The 24,707-nt window shown below is 40.1% G+C and overlaps 1 protein-coding gene across 1 annotated transcript in view; it reads right to left on the minus strand.

Annotated features, from left to right (window-relative positions):
- Positions 1–224: 224 nt before the first annotated feature.
- cxadr (CXADR Ig-like cell adhesion molecule) overlaps positions 225–24,707 on the minus strand; it is a 67,695-nt gene continuing 43,212 nt past the window's right edge. Inside the window, exons 3-7 of the mRNA XM_038273863.1 lie at positions 17,518–17,722; positions 10,032–10,187; positions 9,832–9,954; positions 8,129–8,267; positions 225–2,907 (exon numbers count right to left, since the gene is read on the minus strand). Of these exons, the coding sequence (XP_038129791.1) occupies positions 2,625–2,907; positions 8,129–8,267; positions 9,832–9,954; positions 10,032–10,187; positions 17,518–17,722 (906 nt within the window). The 3' untranslated portion in view covers positions 225–2,624. The remainder of the gene's footprint in view (positions 2,908–8,128; positions 8,268–9,831; positions 9,955–10,031; positions 10,188–17,517; positions 17,723–24,707) is intronic.

The following is a 24,707-nucleotide window of genomic DNA, read 5'->3' on the forward strand; positions in this document are numbered from 1 at the left end:
CAGGACACAAAGCTCAGTGAGTTTATTTCAATCTGAAGGTGTCGAACTGCGTCTGCACTGAAATTGATTAATTACAATCATTAAGGGGTTACGGAGTCACCTCACCTGGTGGAAGGGCTCAGATCGGCTGGATGATTAAAATGCATCACAGAAAAAGCTACAGAAAGCAGAGTCACTGGAAAACTGCTGCAACGTAAACAACCCAAAATAAAAAGTGGACATTCTTAATTTCATTGACTTTTATTATTCAAAAATACAGCACAAAAATACACAGAAAGAAAATATGATTTGAACAGAGTGTGCACCTCAATGGAGTCTTCATACAGTATTAGTACACCGATTTCCAAGCTAATATTGTTAATAGTAGTTAATATATTTTAGTTATGAGCATGGAAGAGTAACAGGAAATCTGTACACATCACCCGCAGACCTGCAGATCGCCTTATGGGAATCCTGGCTAGCATCAAGTGGTAAATACAGCTGCTCGCACAAAAGCACACAAGAAAGGGATTAAAGCACAAATGACAGATGTTTGATTGTAAATTCAGCAAAGTTAGTCCTTTTCCTGCTGCTTAGGAATAAGTGATGTTAATCCCAAATCCAGGGGCCGCTGCAGCGAGCAAAGAATCAAAAACAGATTCAGCGAAGGTCTGCGACTTTAAAATCAACAAAGAATCGGCGTGGGGGGGCGTAGGCATGGGCTGGTTTCTAATATTAAACAATAGTTGGGTTCATGAAGGGGATGGCATCTCTCTCATACTATTTAAATGTTTATTAATGATTTATAATCCCCAACATACTGCAGGTTAGAAAAGTGGCATTTCTCCTCAGATTCAGCACCGATGTAGAAACTAAAGCAGCCACATCCTTCAATCCACCGAGTGTTCTTAATGTCAACCACCTGATATACATTTAGGATGCTTTGGATGATCCTACTTTATTTTATGAATGAAAATCATAAATAAATAAATGCCACGGTGAACAAGCTAAATCAATGATTGCAGATGTAGGAAGAAATGCTGTTTTCCAGATTTACATCAAAGCCCTCAAGATAGTTTTTTTCATTTTTGGTGTAAAAAAATGCTATTTGTTCCAGCTCAAGCCCAGAGTAATGATTGCTTTCTCAAAACCCACACGGCCATTAAAAATGATGCTTCTGCACAGAACAGCAGTTTAGCTCAGGCAACAAGGCACGACAGAATAAAAAACAAAAAGGTGAAGAGTGGAAAGGAAAGAGTGTAAGGAAAGAAGAAAGAGAAAGTAAGGCATCAGAGACAAAAATAACAAGAAGCCTGTGTTTGTATCGTGTTCGTCCTGTAAGGTAGGAAACCAGACGAGATGTTCGGCTTTCAGAGAATGACTGCTAAAATAAGCCAAATTCTCAGGAACTGTTAAAAACTGACAGTTTCTGCCCTGAGATCAGAAATGAAGGTCAAACCAGAGCGCTTTAATGCAGAGAGTGAAACAGTTTGTAGCCCTCTGCTCTGTGGGAATCTTTTTTCCTTTACCTGCGGTTACCATCCTTCATTAAAATGTTCAAATTAACGCTACATAAGCTGGATTCCTACTGACCGCGGGGAGAGAGGGTTAATCAGGGTGTTGCTCCCTTGTAGTGCATCAACAAATATGGAGGATTACAAAGGCTGCTGAGATAACTGAAGACGTTCTCCTTTAGTCTTCGTAATTGGGCAGTATGGATGTAAATGGGGGGGCTAGCACTTAGGGTGGGGGCCTTCATATAGTCAAACACAATCAAAGCTGACTGCTCAGTGAACCTTGCTGACCAGCTGCCTGCTGTACCCCCAATGCAGGCTGTCTGGGGGAGGGCGGGGACGCGGAATGGAAAGATTGGTAACAAAAAACAAACATCCAACCAATCACCAAACATTTAGACCCATACCCCCCCACATCAGCCAATTACAACCTTTTCAGCCCCCCCAACGTTAAACTCAAAGTAGGCAGTTTGTCAAACACAACATCTGAGCATCAAACAGGTCTTTTCTCTAGGAATTAAGTCACATTTTGTTGTGGGAGGACTGATGGGTTTTCAATCAGCATAAAACATGCTACATTAACTTATATCCAATCATAGAAAAGCCAGAACCTGTTAAAACTGGACAGGTAATGGTACAGTTAGGGGAAAACATAAAGAAAAGGAAACTACAGCTTTCTAAAACTTCATTCAGATATCTAAACTATTTACAGAGACATCCAGCTGCAGGTTTCTACACACAGACATGCAAACAGCTGCGCACTGTGCCAGTGAAGGGTCTGTTTTAAACATACAGCATATCTACAGCCAAAGAATCCATTGTTAGAAATCATGCAGTTATGTACAATAGAATTTGTATATTGACCATTTCTCCATCCACACCAATTCATTTCCTGCAAGAAAATCCAGGACATAAAATACATAAAAGTGTTTTTTTGTTTTGTTTCTGGTAAAAAGTGAATGTGCTCTATATCCAGTACAGCACATTAAAAATTCAGGGGGGGAGGGGCATGTCTTCATAAGGGGACCTTTGCATTTGTAAATAATAAAGAGCAGATAGTGGAGCGCATCCACCAACTGCTTCATTTTACTAGCGTTTTTGTCCGAGGTCCCTTCTTCAGCAGAAAACGCGTTAGACGATGGAGCCGTCCCTGTTCTGGGCCGGGGTCATGACGGGGATGGCCCCCATGCGGCTGAGGTTGGGGCCGGCCATTCTGGCGTGGGAAGGAGGAGGCAGAGGGGCCTGGCTTGGAGGACGGTCATACTCTTCAGCGGACGGGATCTTGTCATACTGGGTATTGGTTCCCATGTACTGCAGGTTGGAAGGCGACATTGATCCCAGTGAGGAGCGTTGACTGCCTATGGTGAAGCTGCGTGCGCTCGAGACACGGCTCTTTGGAGGCGGCACATCCTCTCTGTGAAGGAGCATAAACAACAGGAAATTAATTAGATGATTGAGGCTGAATTAAAACAGCAGCAGATTTAGACAACGGAAATAGATTTAGACACCGGAAACAGATTTAGACACCGGAAACAGATTTAGACACCGGAAACAGATTTAGACACCGGAAACAAATTTAGACACCGGAAACAAATTTAGACACCGGAAACAGATTTAGACAGCGGAAACAGATTTAGACAACGGAAACAAATTTAGACAACGGAAACAAATTTAGACAACGGAAACAGATTTAGACACCGGAAACAGATTTAGACAGCGGAAACAGATTTAGACAACGGAAACAGATTTAGACACCGGAAACAGATTTAGACAGCGGAAACAGATTTAGACAACGGAAACAGATTTAGACAGCGGAAACAGATTTAGACAACGGAAACAGATTTAGACACCGGAAACAGATTTAGACACCGGAAACAGATTTAGACAGCGGGAACAGATTTAGACAGCAGAAACAGATTTAGACAACGGGAACAGATTTAGACAGCGGAAACAGATTTAGACAGCAGAAACAGATTTAGACAACGGGAACAGATTTAGACAGCGGGAACAGATTTAGACACCGAAAACAGATTTAGACAGCGGAAACAGATTTCGACAAGGGGAACAGATTTAGACAACGGAAACAGATTTAGACAACGGAAACAGATTTAGACACCGGAAACAGATTTAGACAGCGGGAACAGATTTAGACAGCAGAAACAGATTTAGACAACGGGAACAGATTTAGACAGCGGAATCAGATTTAGACAGCAGAAACAGATTTAGACAACGGGAACAGATTTAGACAGCGGAAACAGATTTAGACAGCGGAAACAGATTTAGACAGCGGAAACAGATTTAGACAGCGGAAACAGATTTAGACAGCGGAAACAGATTTAGACAGCGGGAACAGATTTAGACAGCGGGAACAGATTTAGACAGCGGAAACAGATTTAGACAGCGGAAACAGATTTAGACAGCGGAAACAGATTTAGACAGCGGGAACAGATTTAGACAACGGAAACAGATTTAGACAGCGGAAACAGATTTAGACAACGGAAACAGATTTAGACAGCGGAAACAGATTTAGACAACGGAAACAGATTTAGACAGCGGAAACAGATTTAGACAACGGAAACAGATTTAGACACCGAAAACAGATTTAGACAGCGGAAACAGATTTCGACAAGGGGAACAGATTTCGACAAGGGGTACAGATTTAGACAACGGAAACAGATTTAGAGAACGGAAACAGATTTCGACAAGGGGAACAGATTTAGACAACGGAAACAGATTTAGACAGCGGAAACAGATTTAGACAACGGAAACAGATTTAGACAACGGAAACAGATTTAGACAGCGGAAACAGATTTCGACAAGGGGAACAGATTTAGACAACGGAAACAGATTTAGACAACGGAAACAGATTTAGAGAACGGAAACAGATTTCGACAAGGGGAACAGATTTAGACACCGGAAACAGATTTAGACAACGGAAACAGTAAGACAACGGAAACAGAAAGACAACGGAAACAGAAAGACAACGGAAACAGAAAGACAACGGAAACAGACTTAGACAACGGAAACAGATTTAGACAACGGAAACAGATTTCGACAAGGGGAACAGATTTAGACAGCGGAAACAGATTTAGACAGCGGAAACAGATTTAGACAACGGAAACAGATTTAGACACCGGACACAGAAAGACAACGGAAACAGATTTAGACAACGGAAACAGATTTAGACAGCGGACACAGAAAGACAACGGAAACAGATTTAGACAGCGGAAACAGAAAGACAAGGGAAATAGATGTAGACAATGGAAACAGATTTAGACACCGGAAACAAAATTAGACAACAGAAAAAGAAATAGACAACGGAAACAACCGGGCTGAATAATCCCAGCGATGGAATAAAGATTTTTGGGGTTACTCAGATTAACTTTGTTTCATAGAATGTTTGTTTGCTGATTTAAAATGAATACAAACAGAGGCCATTTGTAAGTGGTTAAATACTTTGTCACAGCACTTATATTTATAACATGCTAGTTTGGTGGCTCAACATCGAAAGCTATACATTTACAATGATTAGAAACACTAAAACATTCGGAATTTATGATTCCAAGTTAGAAAAAGTTAATTTAATACTACCAACCTTTTACACTTTATAGGACAAGTTTATCCTGATAAGTCAGACTAAATCCTAGATTAAATGTGTAACTTAGTGTGGCCCCGTTGTCTTTCAAACCATGTCTGTGCCTATTGGCCAACGCTCTAACCAATGAGCGCAACTGACTGTGACGTAGTAAGCACGACAGAAAGCTGGTGGGGGAGTGTAAACAAACAGCCTCTCTGTAAAACGGTGAATACGTCCTTCTTAAAAATGAATGAGCGTAGAGCCTCTTCCTGCTCAAGTTTCAACGAAAACTCCAAGTCTAATCCTTCCAAAATTGATTCCAAAGCTGAATCAAACGAGAACTGTTCAATAGTTGCTGCCATCTTCCTTGTTGTGCTTTCTACAGCGTCACGCAGCTTTGTCGTCACGCCCTCAAAACCCCGTCCACTTTGCATGCTAGACCACTCGCAGGCAAAAATGATGCAGCATCAAAATATCCATAATTTTTTAATGTTACAAAGGTAATAATGTCTGGCATGGAGTCCAATAACACCATTGGCTTGAAATTTTGATTTTTAAAGTATTTCACTGAGTGCCCTATAAAGAGTTAAGTAACATAATGTCATTTTAATTTCGAGCATGTAGTCATTTAAGGTTTTGTTGGTTTTACCCCCCCAAAAAAAAAAAATAGTTTGGTGGATGTTTTAAGTAGTTTTTTTTTTTCCCTCTAGAGTGCAAGTACCGTGTAATAGAGTTTCGAGTCATTTCAAGAGCAGAACATGGTTTGACTCAATAAAAAAATTGACAAATAATGGGACTCTGCAGATCTGATTGACAGAGTCAAAGTCACAAGGACTGCGCAAAAGCCTGCAGCCGTAAACACAGCATCCCAATACAACTATGCCCTCAACTCCCTCTGCCAGCACATTAAATACTAATAAGCAGCAATAATCCAGTTAAATGCTCAATCAAACTGAGCCTCAGGGGCCACAGCTTGTTCAGTCTGTAGCATCATGCAATAATATGTCTGCCAATGTGTGCAGGAGACAGGGACCAGAGGCCTAATCCTCTTTGTCCTACACTGTGAGCAGTGTCACATTGTGGTCCCAGATTCAGCCCACAGCAGAGTGATAGCAGGGGCAGTTGTTGTGGAGAGTCCACAGGGCGGATGGAGACATGGACAGCCAGAGAAGAGGTTGATCTGTAGAGGGGGTGGGTGGCAGCCACAGGCAGACATCACACAGGATCCACAGAGCAAACAAAGCTTTCAAACTGATTACCACAGCTGTTTTTTTGAGGAAGGGAGAAAAAAGAAAAACGCTGATGGAGAAAAATCCTTTTTCATGGCTGTTGGGGTGTAAAGGACCTGCTGGTGGCTTTGTGTGTGCGATCATGGCCGAGTGTGCAGAGCTCAAACATACGCTTCCTTAAAATCATCTCTTCTAAAAGCAACAAACTTCACTTGGTTTTAGCTGATAGACCAGAGGTACTGCTTATAATTGTAAAGTGGGAGGAAAGAGGTACAAGGTGTATCCACCCCCTTTATTCTGATCATCCTAAATAAAATCAATTGGCACCAGAAGTCACTCAACTAGCAAATAGTGTATAACTGTGTGTCTCCATTATGTACACATTTTTCAACCTTTTTGCCATTGTTGAAGGGTTGGGGGCGCAGGCTTAAGCCAAGACAGAGTTATCATTCTCCTTGTTACTAATAGCAGAATATGTAGTAACTAAGTTTTCCTTTTCATTAATATATTCTTTTGGGGTCAAACCTAATATATAATACAGCGGGTTCAGTGGTAACGTAAAATCAAATATTCTTTTAAGAAAGTGAGTACGGACTCCTCGCCAAAAATGTTCTTGAGAAGAACACAGGAAAGTGTGGACTCTGGGAGAACGGGAGCATGCAGCATAAATATGGGCCAAATGGAACAGAAGCGTATTTGTGACTTCACCACACGCCTGGCTCATCTGGAGCTGCATATCACCTCCTGTTATTAATAGTCTCTGGATAATAATAAATTATAAAAAAATTTCATTTAGTGGGGGATTAATAATGACAGTCAGATAAACAAAAATCAAGTGAACATTTTGCCAAATAAAATAAAAAACTCGCCATCAGATCCAGCGGTCCTTAACACAGCTATGCAGAGAGAGGGCTGCTGCAGACGGGCTAACGTTAGCCCTGGCTGCCGTTGGCCTCTGAGGTCCGCTGGTTGCCACGGTGCTTTCAACTTCGGAATTTTTTTTTTAATTACGCATTAAAATTCGTAAATGGACCATATAGTGACACCTTAAAGTATAATATTCTCGCCTCAAATTATCTTGAAACGTACATTTAGAACTTTTAACTTTCAATGGAGCTCATTGTCAAGAACTGACAAGTCTGCTCTGATGCATGCTGGGTAAATAGAGAGGGGCGAGAACAACATCCAGGGACTTCGTTTGTTCTCGGTCTGCTGTTCTTGTGAATTGTAACAGTACTAGTGCTGAGGCTGATGACGCTTCACGAGCACACCAGAAAACACAAGTACACATTAAGAAACGGCCTTAATTTCAGTGTGAATCCCTTATCAAAATGGAATCAGTACTGGATAGTCCCAAAAGATTGGAGTGTAGTCCCCAATCCGATTACAGTTCCTCCACCATAAGTTTGAGGCATTTCTGTCATATTTTGAAATACTGGAAGGTTTTTCAAAAAAATCTTTATTTCCAGTTAAATTCCTTCCATCCTGGGGCAAAAAAAAAAAAAAAAACCTTTGTCTGAAATCTCCTCCCATTCCTCATCTTCAATAACTATAACATTTCTAATTCCCAGCTTTGCTTTATATCTATAGAGCTGTCAAAGAAGTGTCTCTGTAAATGTGATATAATCTTCTCTTTATTATTTTACACTATACATTTTATCAGAAATAATTCCAAAGATAGTTTATTCTATTTTATGACTTTCAATTTCAAAGGAAAACGCTAAATTTTAAAGTCGTCATGAGACAAAACTAAAGCTTTACTCCTTCAACACACCGTACAGTTTCAGCGACTCTATGAGCAGCACGGCATCGGCGTTTGGTTGGCATACCTTATCTCGTTGCAGATTTCCTTCTCGTACTTCTTGCGGTTCCGAGCACGGCAGAAGCAGAAGAGGATGATGGCGAGGAGGATCAGGATCAACAGGACAGCTATAATGGATCCTGCGATGATGCCTGCAGTGTTGCGCGCTGAACAACACAAAGAAGTTTAAAAAAATTAGGGTCACATTTTTGGGTTCAAATTGTTTTATAAAAAATAGGTTTCGGATCAATAATTCAGTTTAACTCCAATAATTTTCAGTAAAAGTAACAGTTATCAGTAGTTTTTAGATTCCTTTCAGATTCCTCAAGAGTCTGTTGCAAAAAATCATTAAAGCCATTGAAGTCTAAAGTGGGTGCTTTTCTACTGGGAAACAGAAAGACAAATATTTATACACTAACATGGTTTCTCATATATATTCTATAACCTCCTGGATCCTGCATGCATCTAGTTTACTACTATGGCTTAATTAAAACACTTAAAGAACCCACAAATTCTACAAAACAGAATTAGTACTGAACAAGTTGAACACTGCGGTTGAATAAAAGAGATCCTTCATAGAGAAAACAGAAGTCAGCTCAGAGCTGCATCAGGTTTATAAAAACAGGCTTTGTAAAGTTTATTAAACTCGTGCATTTCATTTTTTACACATTTAGTCTCGCTAAAAGCACAGGCTTGGTATTTTAGATGCATCAAATACATCATTAGCAAAATGGTGCACTGAAGTGAAGCAGAAGAACCATGCAACATTTTCAGAATTTGAAAACAAATTTATAAAAAATCTGATGAGAGAATTTTACATTCCTAATAAGATCTCTTCATTATGATATTTTTAAATAAAATCTAGAGCATGGGTAACCAATTACAACTCAGCAGGGTCCGAATAAAGAAACTCATAGACCAATAAAGGTCCGGAGACATTTTTAATTATAATCTGTTACTTTAAACATAATTTAACACTGCGATAAAAAGCAGGTTTTTATACATCCATGTTTAAAAAAAATAAATAAAAAATCTAAACTGTTTTTTGAAGTAGAGAACAACTATCGTTCAGTTTGGTATATAGATAATTTCCTGGTTCAAATATTTTATAAAACACCTGAACCAACCGTTTCTATCTTTTTTCTGTCTTAATCTTGGCAGTGGGCTTTATGCTGCCCTGCAAGGCTTTAAACCTGAGTTTGAATGGAGGCAAAGCCATTCTCAAGCACATATCAAGGAGCTAATTTTCAGCCTGGATCCATATTTATGTTTGATTCTGTTCATGGTGGAGAATCCTGCTTCACAGCAGCAGATTAAGCCAAACATCCTCTAAATGTGCAGGGTCATCTTTGAGCTGCCATTGTAGGGTGCTAGGGGAGCAATAAGGAAAAAAAGGGTCTTGCTCAGGGACCCAGAGTGGCAGTCTGTGGGCGTGGGGCTTGAATTGAGAACCTCAGGGTTCCAAGCTCTATGCCCTAACCACTAGGCTACCACACCCCATTTAATGTTGCTGAATAGCAAATGGTAAATGTCAAAAGAATTAATTTATTGCATTTTCAAACACATCCGTTAAAAACATAAGAAGTCTGGAAAAGAGTAAATATTTCCGTGCCTTGCGTCACCCTGATAAAATTTATTTTTTTATCTTACTGACTGTAAAGTGAAGCTCTAAGAGCTGTGAATGCTTCACTAAGCCACTGCTTATGAGCATTAAGTTAGTGGGGAACTTACGTGGAGTCACGCTGAGATGCAGGATGCACTCCTCTGAGCCAACGGCGTTGCTGGCAACGCAGCGATAAGAACCAGATGCACTGGCAGACACATTCCTCACGTTTATGGTACCTTCCACAGTGTCTGTTAGAGGGCAAAATATTCCAGATTTAAACACAGAAACAGAGAAGTCCCTGATGCTTTTGGAAAATGTCAATTACCCAACACAGCAGAGGCAGGCAGCAGCTTGTTGTCAGTGGTTTTCTCCCATTTGTATTGCATAGGCTTGGTTCCCTCAGCGGCGGTGCATCTCAACACGATGTTCTTGCCTTCTTCTGTGGTACCGGTGACTGAACACCTCGGCTTCGACGGCCGGACTGCAGCAAAAAACAAAACAAAAGAAAAAATATCATCCGAATTAACTCAGGAGAAAACAGTTTGTCTATTTTTTACAGTGTATATCAACGGTATGCAGATTTTACTTCATCTCCCCCTGTAGCTCAAACAGCAGTCATCAGCGAAATGAAAGCAGTAATCTGAGTAATTGATACAGCTGCTGTCATTACAGGAGCCGTCACTCAGGATAATCACGACCAACAAGGGAGACGAAACACAGCGCTCAGCAGAAACGATGAGAGAGCGGAGTTTCTGTGTGGAAACTGTGCCAAAGCGTGTGTGCAAACACGGCTCAGTCGGTCACAGTGTAGCCAGGATATGAGGGGGAACCTAAAGCAAACACAGCTTCAAATGAAAGAAAAGGCCAGACTGAGGGACTCTGAGGGTAAAGTCTGTGCTCTATGACCACTGACAGAAAACTGACATCATGGTGAGGTAACGGCTACAGGAACAAAACAACAAAACATGTGCAGCAGAGGGGGCCGCTCAGAGGGGAGCCAGGTGCCAGTCGGGAGGGGCCAGCTTAGCAGAGATGAGCATAAGGATTAACAGTAGACTGACAGCGCTGAGTGCTCTTATCAATCTAATAAACACGACCGCGGAAAGGACACAAGGTGACGAGGAGACTGGCAGCTCAAACATTAGGTGAGCGGCGATGGACAGACGGTAATGGGAGGCGGGGGCGACGTCCTGCAGTGTTCTACCTACAGATGTATTCATGCATCATGCACTAAATGTCAGGGAGCTATGACATTTAGGAACGCATCTTTTAAAGGTGAAAGTCAAGCCAACACATCGGCTCCTTATGTGAGGCTCTGAGGGTCAGATTTATGTGTTTGGGAGATGAGGTCATAGAAGAAGGTGACAGAGTCTGCAGCAGCAGGCGGTGAGGGTTCAGAGTGACACGGCGCGTTATTCCTGCGGGGACTAAACAGAGAGGCCTCTTCTGCAGGGAGATCTGGTTCATGATGGCAGCTGCCTGAATGTAGGGAGTCACAGCAGCTTTACAAGCTGCTGACATGCAGCACAGGTCTGCCGGTGGAAGCTCTCCTCTTGTTAGCTTCAAAGTCCCGCTGCAACCAGAAGACAACAGGAAGCAGACCTGGGGAACGTGTGCACGCATGCAGCAGCAGCAGCATCAAACAGACCTGAGGTTTGTTTATCTTCATGGACCCTCCTGTCCTCTTATTATGAGGCAGGATGGAGCTGAAGGTAAAACGCCGAGCAGGCAACATGTCCTCACCCCTGTATGTCAATGCTTCCTCGGTGCATCGCCACCCCTAGGGTCAGCAGTCTGCACGCTGCCATGGCCTTGAGAAATCCTTCCTTTTTTATGCAAACAAACGTTTGTGTAGCTCAGCAGCCTCAAGCAGAGATTGAACTTTTTTTTAGGTTTGATAAATTTGGTTTCAATCTGTTTTGTTTATTTTTACATGTCTTGAACCATTAAAGGAGGGATGCATTCCTTTATTCGGTTAAAATCACCAAAAATTGGAATATTGAGAAAAGTTTGATCATATTTTTTAATTAGAGAATATTCAATCAGTTCACTAAAAACGCCAGATGTCGGAACAGTGTGATAGATGCCCAGATCTCTGATGGCGGCCCTTAGGTCATGCGTTGGATCTGGTGGCTCTAATCTTCCTTCTGATGTTTGCCTCATCCTCAGGGATTCTCCACAGAGCTCAGGTTAGGCGAGTTTTTGGCTGATCGTGAACAGAAGCATCACGTTCACTGACCTTTGGGAGTGTAGGATGGTCATAGAGTCCTGCTTGAACATGAAATCATTATCTCCTGAGGTTTTTAGCATATATTGTCCTGACAGATGACTGAGTTACCATGGACGACCAACACCAGCAGAGGAGACTGTTGTAACTTCCTACATGACTTTGAGCATCTGTGGCTGTCCACTCTTCTTCTACTGTTTCCAAAGCTGAGTCAAACGAGAACGGTTCAATAGTTGCTGCCATCTTCCTTGTTGTGCTTTCTCCAGCGTCTTGCAGCTTTGTCGTCAGGCCCTCAAACCCGCCCACTTTGCATCTAGAAATTCAAAACACATCTCTGCGTTGTGATTGGCCCGCCAGATTTAGGCCTTGGATATTTATCGAGGCAAGACTACTCACAGGCAAACATTTTTTTGGCCGCTGGCAGGTGGGGCTAGTCTAATAGGCTATGTTATGTTATTTAGCTTCTCTAAATTCTCCGTAGGTGTGCGTGAATGGTTGTTTGTCTCTGTGTTGCCCTGCGATGGACTGGCGACCTGTCCAGGGTGGACCCCGGCTCTCGCCCATTGACAGCTGGAGATAGGCACCAGCACGCCTCGCGACCCCACTTGGGATGAGCATGATGGAAAATGGAAGGTTGCAGGACCTACAATAATCTGAAAACAGGACGTTTGACCTTTTTCACTACTCTGTCAGTCAAGCTTTTTTCCTCCTTAGTTACTCCTGGTAAGGCGCTTGTGATCTTTGCAGATTCATCTTTGAATCCCTTGAATGCTTGATGTCTTGACTGCAACTTTAGTTTCCCCTTTTTCCTCCCAAAATTCTTGGTTTTGCTTCAAACGCCTCTCAAAGCTCCAATTATCCACATTCCTGGTACACCTTGTGCTACAGGCCTTATTAGAATGAACTTTCTATAAATATGATTGGATTTAGAGCTCTGAGAACAAACAGCATCGCTAGCATCTTTAGCAAAGATGGCTTCCCATAATGTGTCAGCGGTGTCGTCTACAGACTCAGAATGAGATGATTTAGAGGCTCAGAAAACCTCTACAGGTGTTATGACCTAATAACCTGTTCTGATGTTGCACCATGAGTTTTGAATAACTTATCCTTTAAATGTTTCTGTATGTGTTATATGGATTCCGACTCGTCCATCTAAATGAAAATAACTAGGAAAGAAATGAAAAAATTATGGAGATGCAGCATATAATTACAACGATCCAATAAAACTGAAGTACTCCTGCTAAAGTTTGCATTATTTGATATTGAGAAATGCAATTAAAAAAGTCCAATTACTGAAAACTCAATCTAAAAAACAGGAAATAAAAATAAAAATGAAGAAATCTGCAAAAAAAACTAATAAAAAAAATTAAAGTCTGAAAGCAAAAAAAAAAAAAAAAGATTATTAAATTGGAAGTAAGATGAAAAATGTAAATCTGAGTTAAACAGAAAATTACTCTCAAAACCTTTTTCAACAAAAATGCTTTTTTTAGTTTCATTTCTGGATTTAATTTTTTTATTTACATTTAGAAAATGTGTTATTTGCCAGAAAAATAACAGGAAAAATTGTTGCTGCTTGTGTCTATTTCTTAAACAACAGGGAAGACGTTTAGAAACCAGAGCAATGAAGTCGACCTCAATCAGGAGTCCTGTTTAAAGAGGTGAAATCAAACAGGTCTGTGTAAAAGCCACAGCTAATAAACTACCAAACGTTTCCCACATTGCTTCTGTCGGGGTCTGCCCTGATATGCCCATGGGCCATAAAATGCAGCGTTAATGGTTTCTGAGTCAGCTGTAGCCACAATAAATGCTGAGATCACTTGTTGACACTGACCTCTGTCATTACAGCAGAGTTTAAAGCCGCAACAACTTCAACCTCTGACAAACCTGTTTGTGTGCTTGGCTATTGCTTTCGAAACGCTTTACTCTAATTCAATTCAATTCAATTCAGTTTATTTATATAGCGCCAAATTCACAACACATGTCATCTCAAGGCACTTTACAGTTCAACCAGATCATACAGTCAAATTGATACAAAGTTTTCTATCTAAGGAAAACCAGTTGATTGCATTGACTCATTGACTCAAATACAATCCCCCACACTAAGCATGCTTGTAGCGACAGTGGAGAGGAAAAACTCCCTTTTAACAGGAAGAAACCTCCAGCAGAACCAGGCTCAGTGTGAGCGGCCATCTGCTGAGGCCGACTGGGGTTCAAGGAGACAGAAGCAGAGATACAAAAAGCAGCTGTAAAAGGCGGCCCCGTCCAGGAAACACACAGCCAGGCAGACGAGCTCCAAGGCAGCTCCCATGCCAGAACAGGAAGAGGAGCCATTTTCTGAAGCTTGCCTCAGAGTTTTTCCTGATAGCTGAAGGTACCATAAAAGCAGCTTGTGTAATGACTAGTTTATCATGCGTGGGCTGTTTGTCCCATATGCAAATAGCAGGCCAGTTTCGGGAGGCGATTCCCTTTCGACATCATTTAACTGGCTGACTGATCAGCGAGGCCACAGAGTGTGACTCTGTTTGCCTTGGGATTAAATCATCTGACTTATACAACTATGATGTGTCATCCAGTTCCCTCTGTGGAAAACAAATAAACTCAACACTGCATCTTTACTTTCTGTTGGCTCAGTGGAAACCAGACGATTTTAGTCAGAGAAAATCATTAGTCATATACCAGGATGTTTTACGACTGATTATTATCACTTATTAAAAGGATGGATATTAAAAGTCGTAGGGAAATCAAATTTAAATGTCAAATTATTCTGGCTTAAACATATATATAAATGTACTCTTTATCAGTACCCAAAAGTTACAACATTTCTGTTTTAAAATCTGTGTTGTTTTTTTCCCGTTATTTTATGCAGGCCAGTCAGTTATATATCAGGCTGAACACCTAAATTCAGCCAATCATATATCAACGGTCATCTGTCAATCAAATTTTTTTGGTCATAGCATCTTGATTCATATGTCGCAGCTAATATACCCAACGGTTGAAATAAGAATCATTTTCTTCCCCATTGAGTTCCGTCCCAGTGTTCACGGGGATGGACGTCTGTGTCTTCAGCAGGCGTAGAGCTAACAGAACTGGCAGCGTTGCGAGGCAAGGGCTCAAACATGTACGGCTGGAAGCCTTCTACACCAAACCAAGCTTCTGCCGCCCTGGCGTCCTCTTCCACAACATCTTCATCCCGCTTTCCTCCTCTAAATAAAAAATGTCTGATGGAGGAGACTCATCCACGACCTCCGACACTAAACTCTCCTCCTCTTGCATGTTTCCTCTGTCCATAGCGTTCCTTGACAGTGTCCTTTGTAAGTCACTAATTTAGTGCTATTGGGAACCTATTAGCACTTAGTTGCTAACTGGTTAGCAAAAATGCTTCCAACAAACCGGCCACAACCAAACTATAGTCGGGCACCACTCGGGAAAATTTGGAAATGAAATAGTTGGAACAGCCGTTTCCCTACGACTTTCAAGGCAGAAATCTACTATACATTTTTATGATTTTATATCTAGGGGATAAATTAGTTTATTTAAAACAAAGTAGGCTAATGTTCCACTGATGCCCGATAGGTTCTGCTGATATTTTCTGGGTGATTCTTGGAGCTGATGTTCCTTTTTTTCCCTCCATTTATAGAATTAACATGAAACAATGAGAACAAATATTAGGCAGGACTCAGTTTAAACAAAACAGAACCCTTTATGAACAAATCAAACAAAACTTTAACAATGGAGAGCAAATAGAGGACATGCCAATACATATCCTTCACGTGATCTGAAGGCATGGCTGCTGAACGCTCAGATGAATCGACCATTATCCCAAAACGTGAATATTGGCCCAAAATGTCGACCGGTCGATGTATCTGTCTATTTCCAGCTCAAACGTATGTATTTATGCTGAAAATGTTTAACCAATGAAATATTAGTCCTGATCTGATATTAAAATAGTAATATTGTAAAATATCGGCCTGCGTCTAAAATCCTAGACATCAGATATCAACATGCTCCCTGATTCTGCTTAAAGTTAATGTAACCACTGATCTCTAACAACAATGGTGTTCTCATTTTTTAAGGGGGATTAAAGACCTTTAAAATAAAGATAAATTCATCACTTTGACACACACACTTGTTGTTTCATAGCATCAGTAGCTTACTTTAACTGAACTTTAACTAAAAAATAGGCACATTGCATAGTCATTATAAAGTCAATGAAGTCTATAAATCATGTTATATAACATATTATACAAATCCATCACAATAAAATTAATGTGTTGAGCAATGTATTTACATATTACATATAATTCCAATAATTTCAAGCTTTTACATAAAGACTTCATTAAAAGTTGATGCTGTAGTATTTTTCTATTTGCAAATTGTGCATGCATGCTATATCTATATATCTATATATAGATATATATATCTATATATGGATATATAGTTTAGTATATAGATATGTATAGTTTTTTTCCCCCTCAAAATAACATGCACAATATTTCAGCATATGACTTTTTCAAATGAGAAATACAACAAACACTAAAGGAACGATATTATCATCCACTTAATAATGACTACATTTACATTTTGCTGTGAAATACTTTGTATTTACTCTACTTTCTTTTTAGACACGAAGTCAGTGGCTAACTCAATCAATAACTTGGAGTCGGTACGAGATAGCCAGACTAATGTAACGCTATATACTATATTATGGGATGCATTGGCGTATATATGGAATCCACTGACTGTGAAACGACTTCCAACAGCCGACAAACTGCTTGTTTTTGCAACCAAATGCTAAACATGTAGGCATTTCTACTGCACGTCTCCTGGGGAGTGGGGAGTACCAGTATGGCTAACGGCGGCTTCATATTTGCGGGCAATCAGCAATCCAGTGAATAATTAGAGATCATTGAATGTAACCCAATGGTTAGTTTGACATGAGTCAGCAGTTATCCTACCTATCATATAAATTAGGGCCGCAACTAAAAAGAATTTTGCTAATTGATTAATCTGTCTAGGATTTTTTTCATTTATTAGATTAGTAATTGGACAGCTAAAGGTTTCATAAATAAGGTTCTTTACAGAATATAAAGGATGTAAAACTAAAAAATTTTTCACAAGTGTTTTTTTTTTAACCTTAGATGTTTAATATTCATTTTTTTTTTTTTTACAATTTTGGTATAAATACTGCTCTAAGTGGGTCGCTCATTCAGCTAAAGGCATGTTTTAGAGTTTATTTTCTCCAGTTAACGATTAATCAATCACTAAACTAGTTTCCCTCTTATAAATCAATCAGTACTAAGAACCACTTTTGATAGAAAAATATCCACTAAGAGCGTGGCCTTATGCTCACCGATACAAAAGCGTTTCAACCTTCACCGTGAATTAAACCTCATCTAACCAGCCGGTGTTTGGAGTAGCTTATTGAGTAGTTATTCCACCCAACAGGAATAAAAAAAAAATAATCAAATTAATGACTTTCCTCCTTGGGGTGAGTGGTGGTAAACCTTAGGAACCGTGTGTGTTTGGGTGACCATGTGCTGCGCCTTTCATTGCTTTGTATCAATCTAGTAACTGATCCACTCACCCATGACGATAAGTTTGATTTTCTTGCTGCCGATTCCAGGAGCCTTCTTTACTTTACATTGATAGGTCCCTGAATCTGTTGACTTCAGGCCCGTCAGGTTGATGGAGGCGTCGCCGTTCTTTGGGTCAGCTGTGTTGAAGTGGACCCGCCCCCTCATGGGCTCATAATAGTCTTCATAGACCCGGTCACCTGAGTACAGAATCACCTGGATGGAGGAAAGGAGGAAAACACAATTAACTGATGCAGAAATCTAATAAAATCCACTACAGCATGAGAGCTGCCATCGTTATCTTTTGGGGCGCTCCTCAACCTGGCAGTTTTCTCTCTGCACCAGTAAAATGAAGCTGGAGCAAACAAAGTCGCCATGGAAGCTAAATAAACACTTGCTGTGCTAATAAAGCCTAACAAGACCCGGAGTCCTGCCTGGAAATGAAGGCCTGGTGGAGACAACAGGAAAGCAATACCTTTTTTTTTTTGTGGCTCATTTTATGGACAGTAGGCTGACAGGAAAGGGGTTATGAGAGAGGAGGAGAGACATGCAGGAAAGCACCACAGGCTGGATTCAAACCCCAGTCACCCGGGTCGAGGACTAAGGCCTCGCAGACCGCACGCAGCAGGAGCAGCAAAAAAGCATGCATTGCTTCATTTTTGATCCTTGTACAAGTTTAGTTCTGACACGCTGCTGAAGAATCTTTGCTGCTCCAGCTGCGCAGTGGTAAAGTGGGTCTGATGCGGGTTGGGCGGAGCTACCCTATTCTTTCTTTGACTGTAACAATGGCAGCTATATTTGCTGTGATCAGTGGGTAAAAGGTAGTTGGAATCTATTTTGAAGTGAGAAAGTCCACCTGAAAACTTCATCTGTGCAGTCAGTTCGTCCAGATTACAATCCTGTCTTCAAATATTATTTCACTGTCGGAGCCACTCAGACCCCCGTACATCGGCATCGGTCCGTCACTAGGAACCCGGTTGCCTCTCTCCGGTTTTCTGCTACAAAGTGCAGCAGCTGGAGGGCGTTTTTCATGTATGTAATCCAAACTGCAGGCACCAGACTAAAAACGGCGAACATATTTTGCAGGCAGGTTTCAGCATTAATAAACTGTTTCAGAGGAGTGATCATAGCGCTCTGCATCAGCAGTGCTGTGTCCGTCTCCCTGCCAGCTCCCAGATCAGCTTCTCTGATTGGTTGATGTACCACGTCAACCAGCAAAAGTAAAATTTTTCCTATGCCAGCTGCTGCTGCTTCTGAAGATGCGCATCAACCATTGACTTTGCATGTAAACTAGCTGCTTCTGCTGCCTGTGCAGCTTGCGGTGTGAACATAGCATAGAGGAGCAGAGACCTTTAAAATCAAAATAAGGCTAAGGAGAGCAAACAGAATACAAATAATGAAGAGTTCTCATTCTGTTTTATAGACATTGTCAGATTTCTGCTGATTCCCATGGAGACAACGATCAACAAGGTTTTCTGTGCCAACTATCAACACTGGAAAAGCAAAGACTGTGAGTGAAGAGTATGAGAGGAGAAACTTCAGACAGCAGCAGGAGGAGCGGGATAACGGATCCATAATAGAAAGCAGCACATTTAATGAAAAGCATGAACAAAAACAAGAAAACCAGGACAGGAAAACTCTGCTACGTCTACACACACAGTGAGCGGGAGGTAAACAACACCCGGGTACTGATCAATACTTAAACATCTATCCGTTTAGAAAGAGAATCGGGACAAACAAGGATGCCTTTACTTCCTCCAGCTGAAAACTTCACACAGCAGAGCTGCAGACAGACAAGCGGCACCTGCTGAGCGGAAACACTGGCTTATGTTCACAACGCTGAGCTGCTTTTCAGCTGCATCAAACTAGCTCTGCTTGTGTTTGTGTGTGTGTTTGTGTGTGCGCGCTTCTTTGGCGACTCAGATAAAGTACAGATTTTCCATGAATCTCTCCTTCAAACAGCTCTGGGCTGCCAGTCATCCGTCTGTGTCCTCTCACCAAGCAGCTTACTGTATCACTCCAATGGCTTCTCAATTCTAACTGTAGCCCAACTATACCCCACTGAAGTAGATAAGGGCGGCTTAGTTCTTAAAAAAACCCTTAAATCAATTTACTTTTTATGTTTTGACTCGAGTCCGACTCACCTCTGAGGAGAGCAATAACATTTAAATACAACCTCAGGCAATCAAAGTCAGGGTTATAATCCAGCCTTACTTCTGCTCATTTCTTATCCAATAATTTTACTGTTCTGAAATAACCAAACAACATACAACAGTCTTTGAACTTCTATTGATCTTAAGAGACCCCCCAAAAACAATACAATTGAGATGATTTCAAAAGTTACATTTAAATAAATTTCACTTTGTTATAAAGTTTAAGTTTCAATTGTCCGACTTAAACTAAAATATGTGGGCCCTCACTCCCTAACTCACAAATAAGCCGGCATATAGTTCAAAATAAAACAAAATTCCCCCTGTTGCAGGCCTGATATGATGTGGAACAGGTGGAGTTCAGTGAAGATGCAGTCCTCCGACTCAGTTCCATAGAATCCTTATTGCTAACCTTTTCTGCACTGTGCTCGACTCTCCCAGCTTTACCTGAGTCTCTGTTAGCTGAGCTAGCTCCCAGTACTAAAGGTGCATTCACTTTGCTGGTGAAGGCTAATGCCTTAACGAGCACTGAATCAAAACTCACAGCTTCTATACAGCACATTTCAGGTTGAAATAATACCAGTGGTAACAAACAACAATGTAGAACTGCTATTTGAAAATGACTTTAGAGTTGAAAGCCCAAAACATCAACAAAATAAGCCAGTTTTAGCAAACTTCTGCACGTTTTTTCACCGTGGTCAATCCAGAACACTCCTCTGTCAATGGTCCACATACAGGAAGAGGGAGGTGCAAGAGGGGAGACAGAATTTTGCAAACAAGAGGAGCTGTTCTTGGCCGCTGCTTTGGAGCGCTGCCATGGTAACCCATCCTTGACAGTTTCATTTAAAAAATGAAATTGTTTAGAGCTGTTTTAAACGAAATTCCTTTTTGTATACACTTGTGTATACAAAATGACAAAATAAATCTGTCAAAATAGTAAAATCCTTCTGCTCTACACTACTTCCTTTATCCAACACGAGCCATTTGAAAATAAAACGAGATGTGACAATTCTTTCTAACAAAGCATTAGATTTGTTAATATTATTAAGATATACTGTTCTGTATAAACAAAGTTTTTACTTATGTATTACAATTTTAATGCATTCAATGTTGAACACTTCAAATACTTTCAAATACACGACTGGCTAAAATGTCTGATCCAAACGGCTCTTTGCCTAATGACAGTTTAATCAAGAGACAATTTGAGGTGCAACAAATAAAAAAATCCTGCAGCAGCTTCGGTGAAGACAGAGCCGTGCAGATGTCCTTTGGGAGTATTATTGTTTTCTTTGAAAGGAATCATTTAATGAGCCTGCCGCAGAGAATGTGATGCTGTAAAAACAAACAACCATGGAGGATGCTTCCTCTGTATTTGCGAGTCACTTTGGTTGAATTATATGAAGGAGAGAAGGTTGATGTAAAGTTTAAACGTCAAAGTTCACGCTTTCCTGCACGTTGATTTCAAGGATTTTTTGAGAGTTTCTAAAACCTTCCAGAAATCAGACAAGAAGATGGAAACTTTTCACTAAATAAAGACAAAACAGCTGTACCCAGCAAAAACAATCTAGAAATAAGTCAAAATGTCTTAAAAAGTGTATTTACACTCAATTTGAGCAGGTAAATAAGATGATTTGCCAATGGAATGAGGATTATTGCTCTTAAAATAAGGTAATTAGATAATATACACTTGAAATAAGACAATGACAGATTTTTTCTTATTTTAAATTATCTTGTTCTATAGGCAAAGTGTCTCATTTACCTCAATTCAAGAAAAAATGCAATTATTTTAAGAAAAACTGACTTATCTGGCACCTTATGTGCCACAGAACATGAGTGGTACGGGTTGAATTTAGATCAATTATTGTTGCAGGCAAAGAACATGTTTAAGAAATGGAAATTTACAAATCATTAGAAAAAGTTAGAGTAGAAACCATACATCAGCCAGACTATATTTTCGGACAAAATTAGTTATAGGATCTTATCCATATCCATCTTATCCATTGATTTTTGAAACAGAAAAATGGATAAGATAATCAGCTGTTTGTTAATAAATGTTTGTTTATATTGAGATTAGTGGAGGATTTTTTACTACTGTGTCACTTTTATCATGTAAACGTAAGAAAAAGCAATATTGAGAAGTATCAAATGAAACATTTTTGTAGATATTTAATCTTTTTTAATTGCATTACTAGATTTTCTTTAATGAATGAATGTACCAGAAGCCGTTTCCAAAGTAGCGAAGCAACATACCAGATTCTCAACTTGTAAAATGTAATCATTAAACAGGTAATATGGTTAAAATTCCACATTTCTCTCAGTCGAAGGGGTGTAGATCCAAGCTAATTTACTGAGTCGCAAAAAAAATCAGCAGAAATAGCAGGTATGGGAGAAAAGATCACAAGAGAAAGGAAATGAAAAAGCCCCCAGGTGAGTCAGATGAGGGTCTCACTCAAGCTTAGCCCCTCCGTGAGCAAACAGATGGGAGCGCTTACACAGGCGCACGCCTAAAGCTACTAATACTGCACTGCAACCTTGAGAAGTCTGGGTGAGGAATGTGAAATAGGAACAAGAGTCAGCGAGTGAGTTGTCAGGGACAGAGCAAGTCCCTCCGCGTGCTGTGCTCATAACTGCTACAAAACAGGAGGAATTGGCTCAACCTTGGCTTCATCGAAAACACTTTAGAATGACATCATTGTCATGTGATCTGCTGCTTGCAGAGCAACAGGAGGAACTGCTGCTTATTTGAGAGGCAAAGCAGAGCGCCCTGTTACCTGTGTACTCCCAAACAATCTCCTGAGCTCAGTGAGAACAACATGGCCTTATCTTTATCATTTGAATGAGTCAGGCTGAAGCTGCAGCTCAGCTGCATTCAGATTGGACTCAAGGTCAACGCAGGAATTTCTATGTGACAAACGAACGGCCAGAAGCGTTTGCAAACAATGTCATTCCTCCCTAAACCCCATCTGGCTTTACAGCCAAACCCTTTAACTCTTCCCCAACTTCCAATCATAAAACATCAGCAATAAAATCTCTGGCTTTTTTAACCCTTTATAGGGAACTCAGTGAAATACTTTGAAAATCTAAATTTCAAGCCAGTAGTGTTATTGGAATCCAGGACAAGACCTTATTACCTTTGCAACATTCAAAAAAAGTTTGATGGCAAAAATGTAATGTCAATGTAATAAGAACTTGCCCGAATATATCAAGAAAAATAAAGAGTGTCTGAGAGTGAAAGACACACTTTTTTCTTTTTGGTCCAACGTAACCTTAGGAGGCATTAATGATGATACTGACACTTATATTTTGTAGTTTATTAACCTAAATATAATTACTAACTAGGCTTATTAACTTTGTTAACTTTACTTTTTAACTTTTTGGTTAGCTTTTTACCTTTTTTTTTTTTTCAAGTTAATTTACAGTAGGTAATATTTCAAGGGCTCATCTAATCAAATGCCAAAATAAGACGTACAGCCATGTAGCAGGATCTTTGCTGAATGGCTGGATATAGATCTTGTGCTTCTAGACCACCCTGAGGGACAGGAACGAGGGACTCTATTTATTTGGGGTATACAAGATATCAAAAAGGGTAAGTTGCCATATAAAAGGGTTAAGGAGCATCCTGAAGAGATCCTAAAAGATGTGAGATTAAAGCATTTTTTTTACCCACTACCATATCTTCCTATGACATATCTGACTATTTGTCATATTAAAGCCAATGGTTTCTGGCTGACAACTTTAATCTTCATGTTATCCTTCTGAAACATGTAAAACATAACATTGGATTCCTTTTTATGGCTCTACGGGAGGTGTTTCCTGTGGTACAGAGCGCTATAACATTAATCCTCCCCTCCCCTTGTGTTGCTGCCAGTCTCCTGGTTGACACTATTCCCTCAATAAAAAAATAACATCAGTATAGCATCCATGCTAGTCTTATTATTGCAAGCATAGAACAGTTTTTAATTTTAATCTAAAAAAGTGCAATCCAGAAATTAAACTTTGAAAAGTATAAAAATTTGATTTAAAAAAAATTAATAAATAAATAAATCTAAATTACCATGAAAACCAAAAAAAGGTTTTCATGGTAATTTTTCCCTTTATAGAAAAGCTAAGAAGCTGCATTTTGTGCGAGCACCCAGAAACCATGGTAACGTGACTTACAGTTATCATACCACGAGAATCTCCTACCAGGTCACATCTACTTGTCACCATGGCGGGAAACATTCAGAACAGTCCCTCCCTTTAGGGAATCTGCAGCCAGGCATTGAGAGAAAAATGCAAATGATGGTTGGTTGTAGGCATCCCAGGCATCTCTCTTTCCAACAAAGCAACATGAATTAGCCATGCTTCACCAACCGCAAACACATACTGATATGTGGGATATGTTAATGAATGGGGGCCTGTGGAGACACTACACTGAATGTGCTGTACGTAATCTATTGAGGGCGACATCTATAAAAGGATTCTTTTCTGCTGTAAAGAAATTAAAACAGTGGGTGAATATATTCAACATGTTAATTTTTTACAATGTAAGACTTAGAACTTCCTTTTTTGACTAAGCTTATAGTTAAAGTGGCTCAGAGTATCCTGAGCTACATCTGTAGTTTTGCTACTATTGGCTTGGGCTGCTGGAGGACATAGGGATAACTCTTCCTCAATGTTCTACATTTTCTACAATATTTGTTAGTTCAACCTATAACTTAATCATCCCTCTGCTTTTACTTTTCACCTTTTTCACCTTTCTCCTTACTGGTGCTTGAGCCCTGACTAACTTTAACACAGCAAATGCTGCATTCAACAACTGTTAACATCCTTAATGAAGTGGCTCCACCCCTGACTGTTGCCTATGCAACATGCCTTTGCCTTTGCATATGAAATCAATATAAATACATTTAAAGTATTTTGATACTTAAGTTTCAGTTCTACAGAAGAGCATTTAGACATACAGCTTAACCTGGTAAAACACACTGGTTATTGGAAGGTGTTTTGTATCAGATTCAAGACTCGTTCAGAAAAACATTTTAAAAATATTAGTCTGTCACATTTACAAGCAA

Source organism: Cyprinodon tularosa, unplaced genomic scaffold (genome assembly GCF_016077235.1).
Source record: "Cyprinodon tularosa strain WSP-4 unplaced genomic scaffold, ASM1607723v1 ctg894, whole genome shotgun sequence".
Lineage (NCBI taxonomy): Eukaryota > Metazoa > Chordata > Actinopteri > Cyprinodontiformes > Cyprinodontidae > Cyprinodon > Cyprinodon tularosa.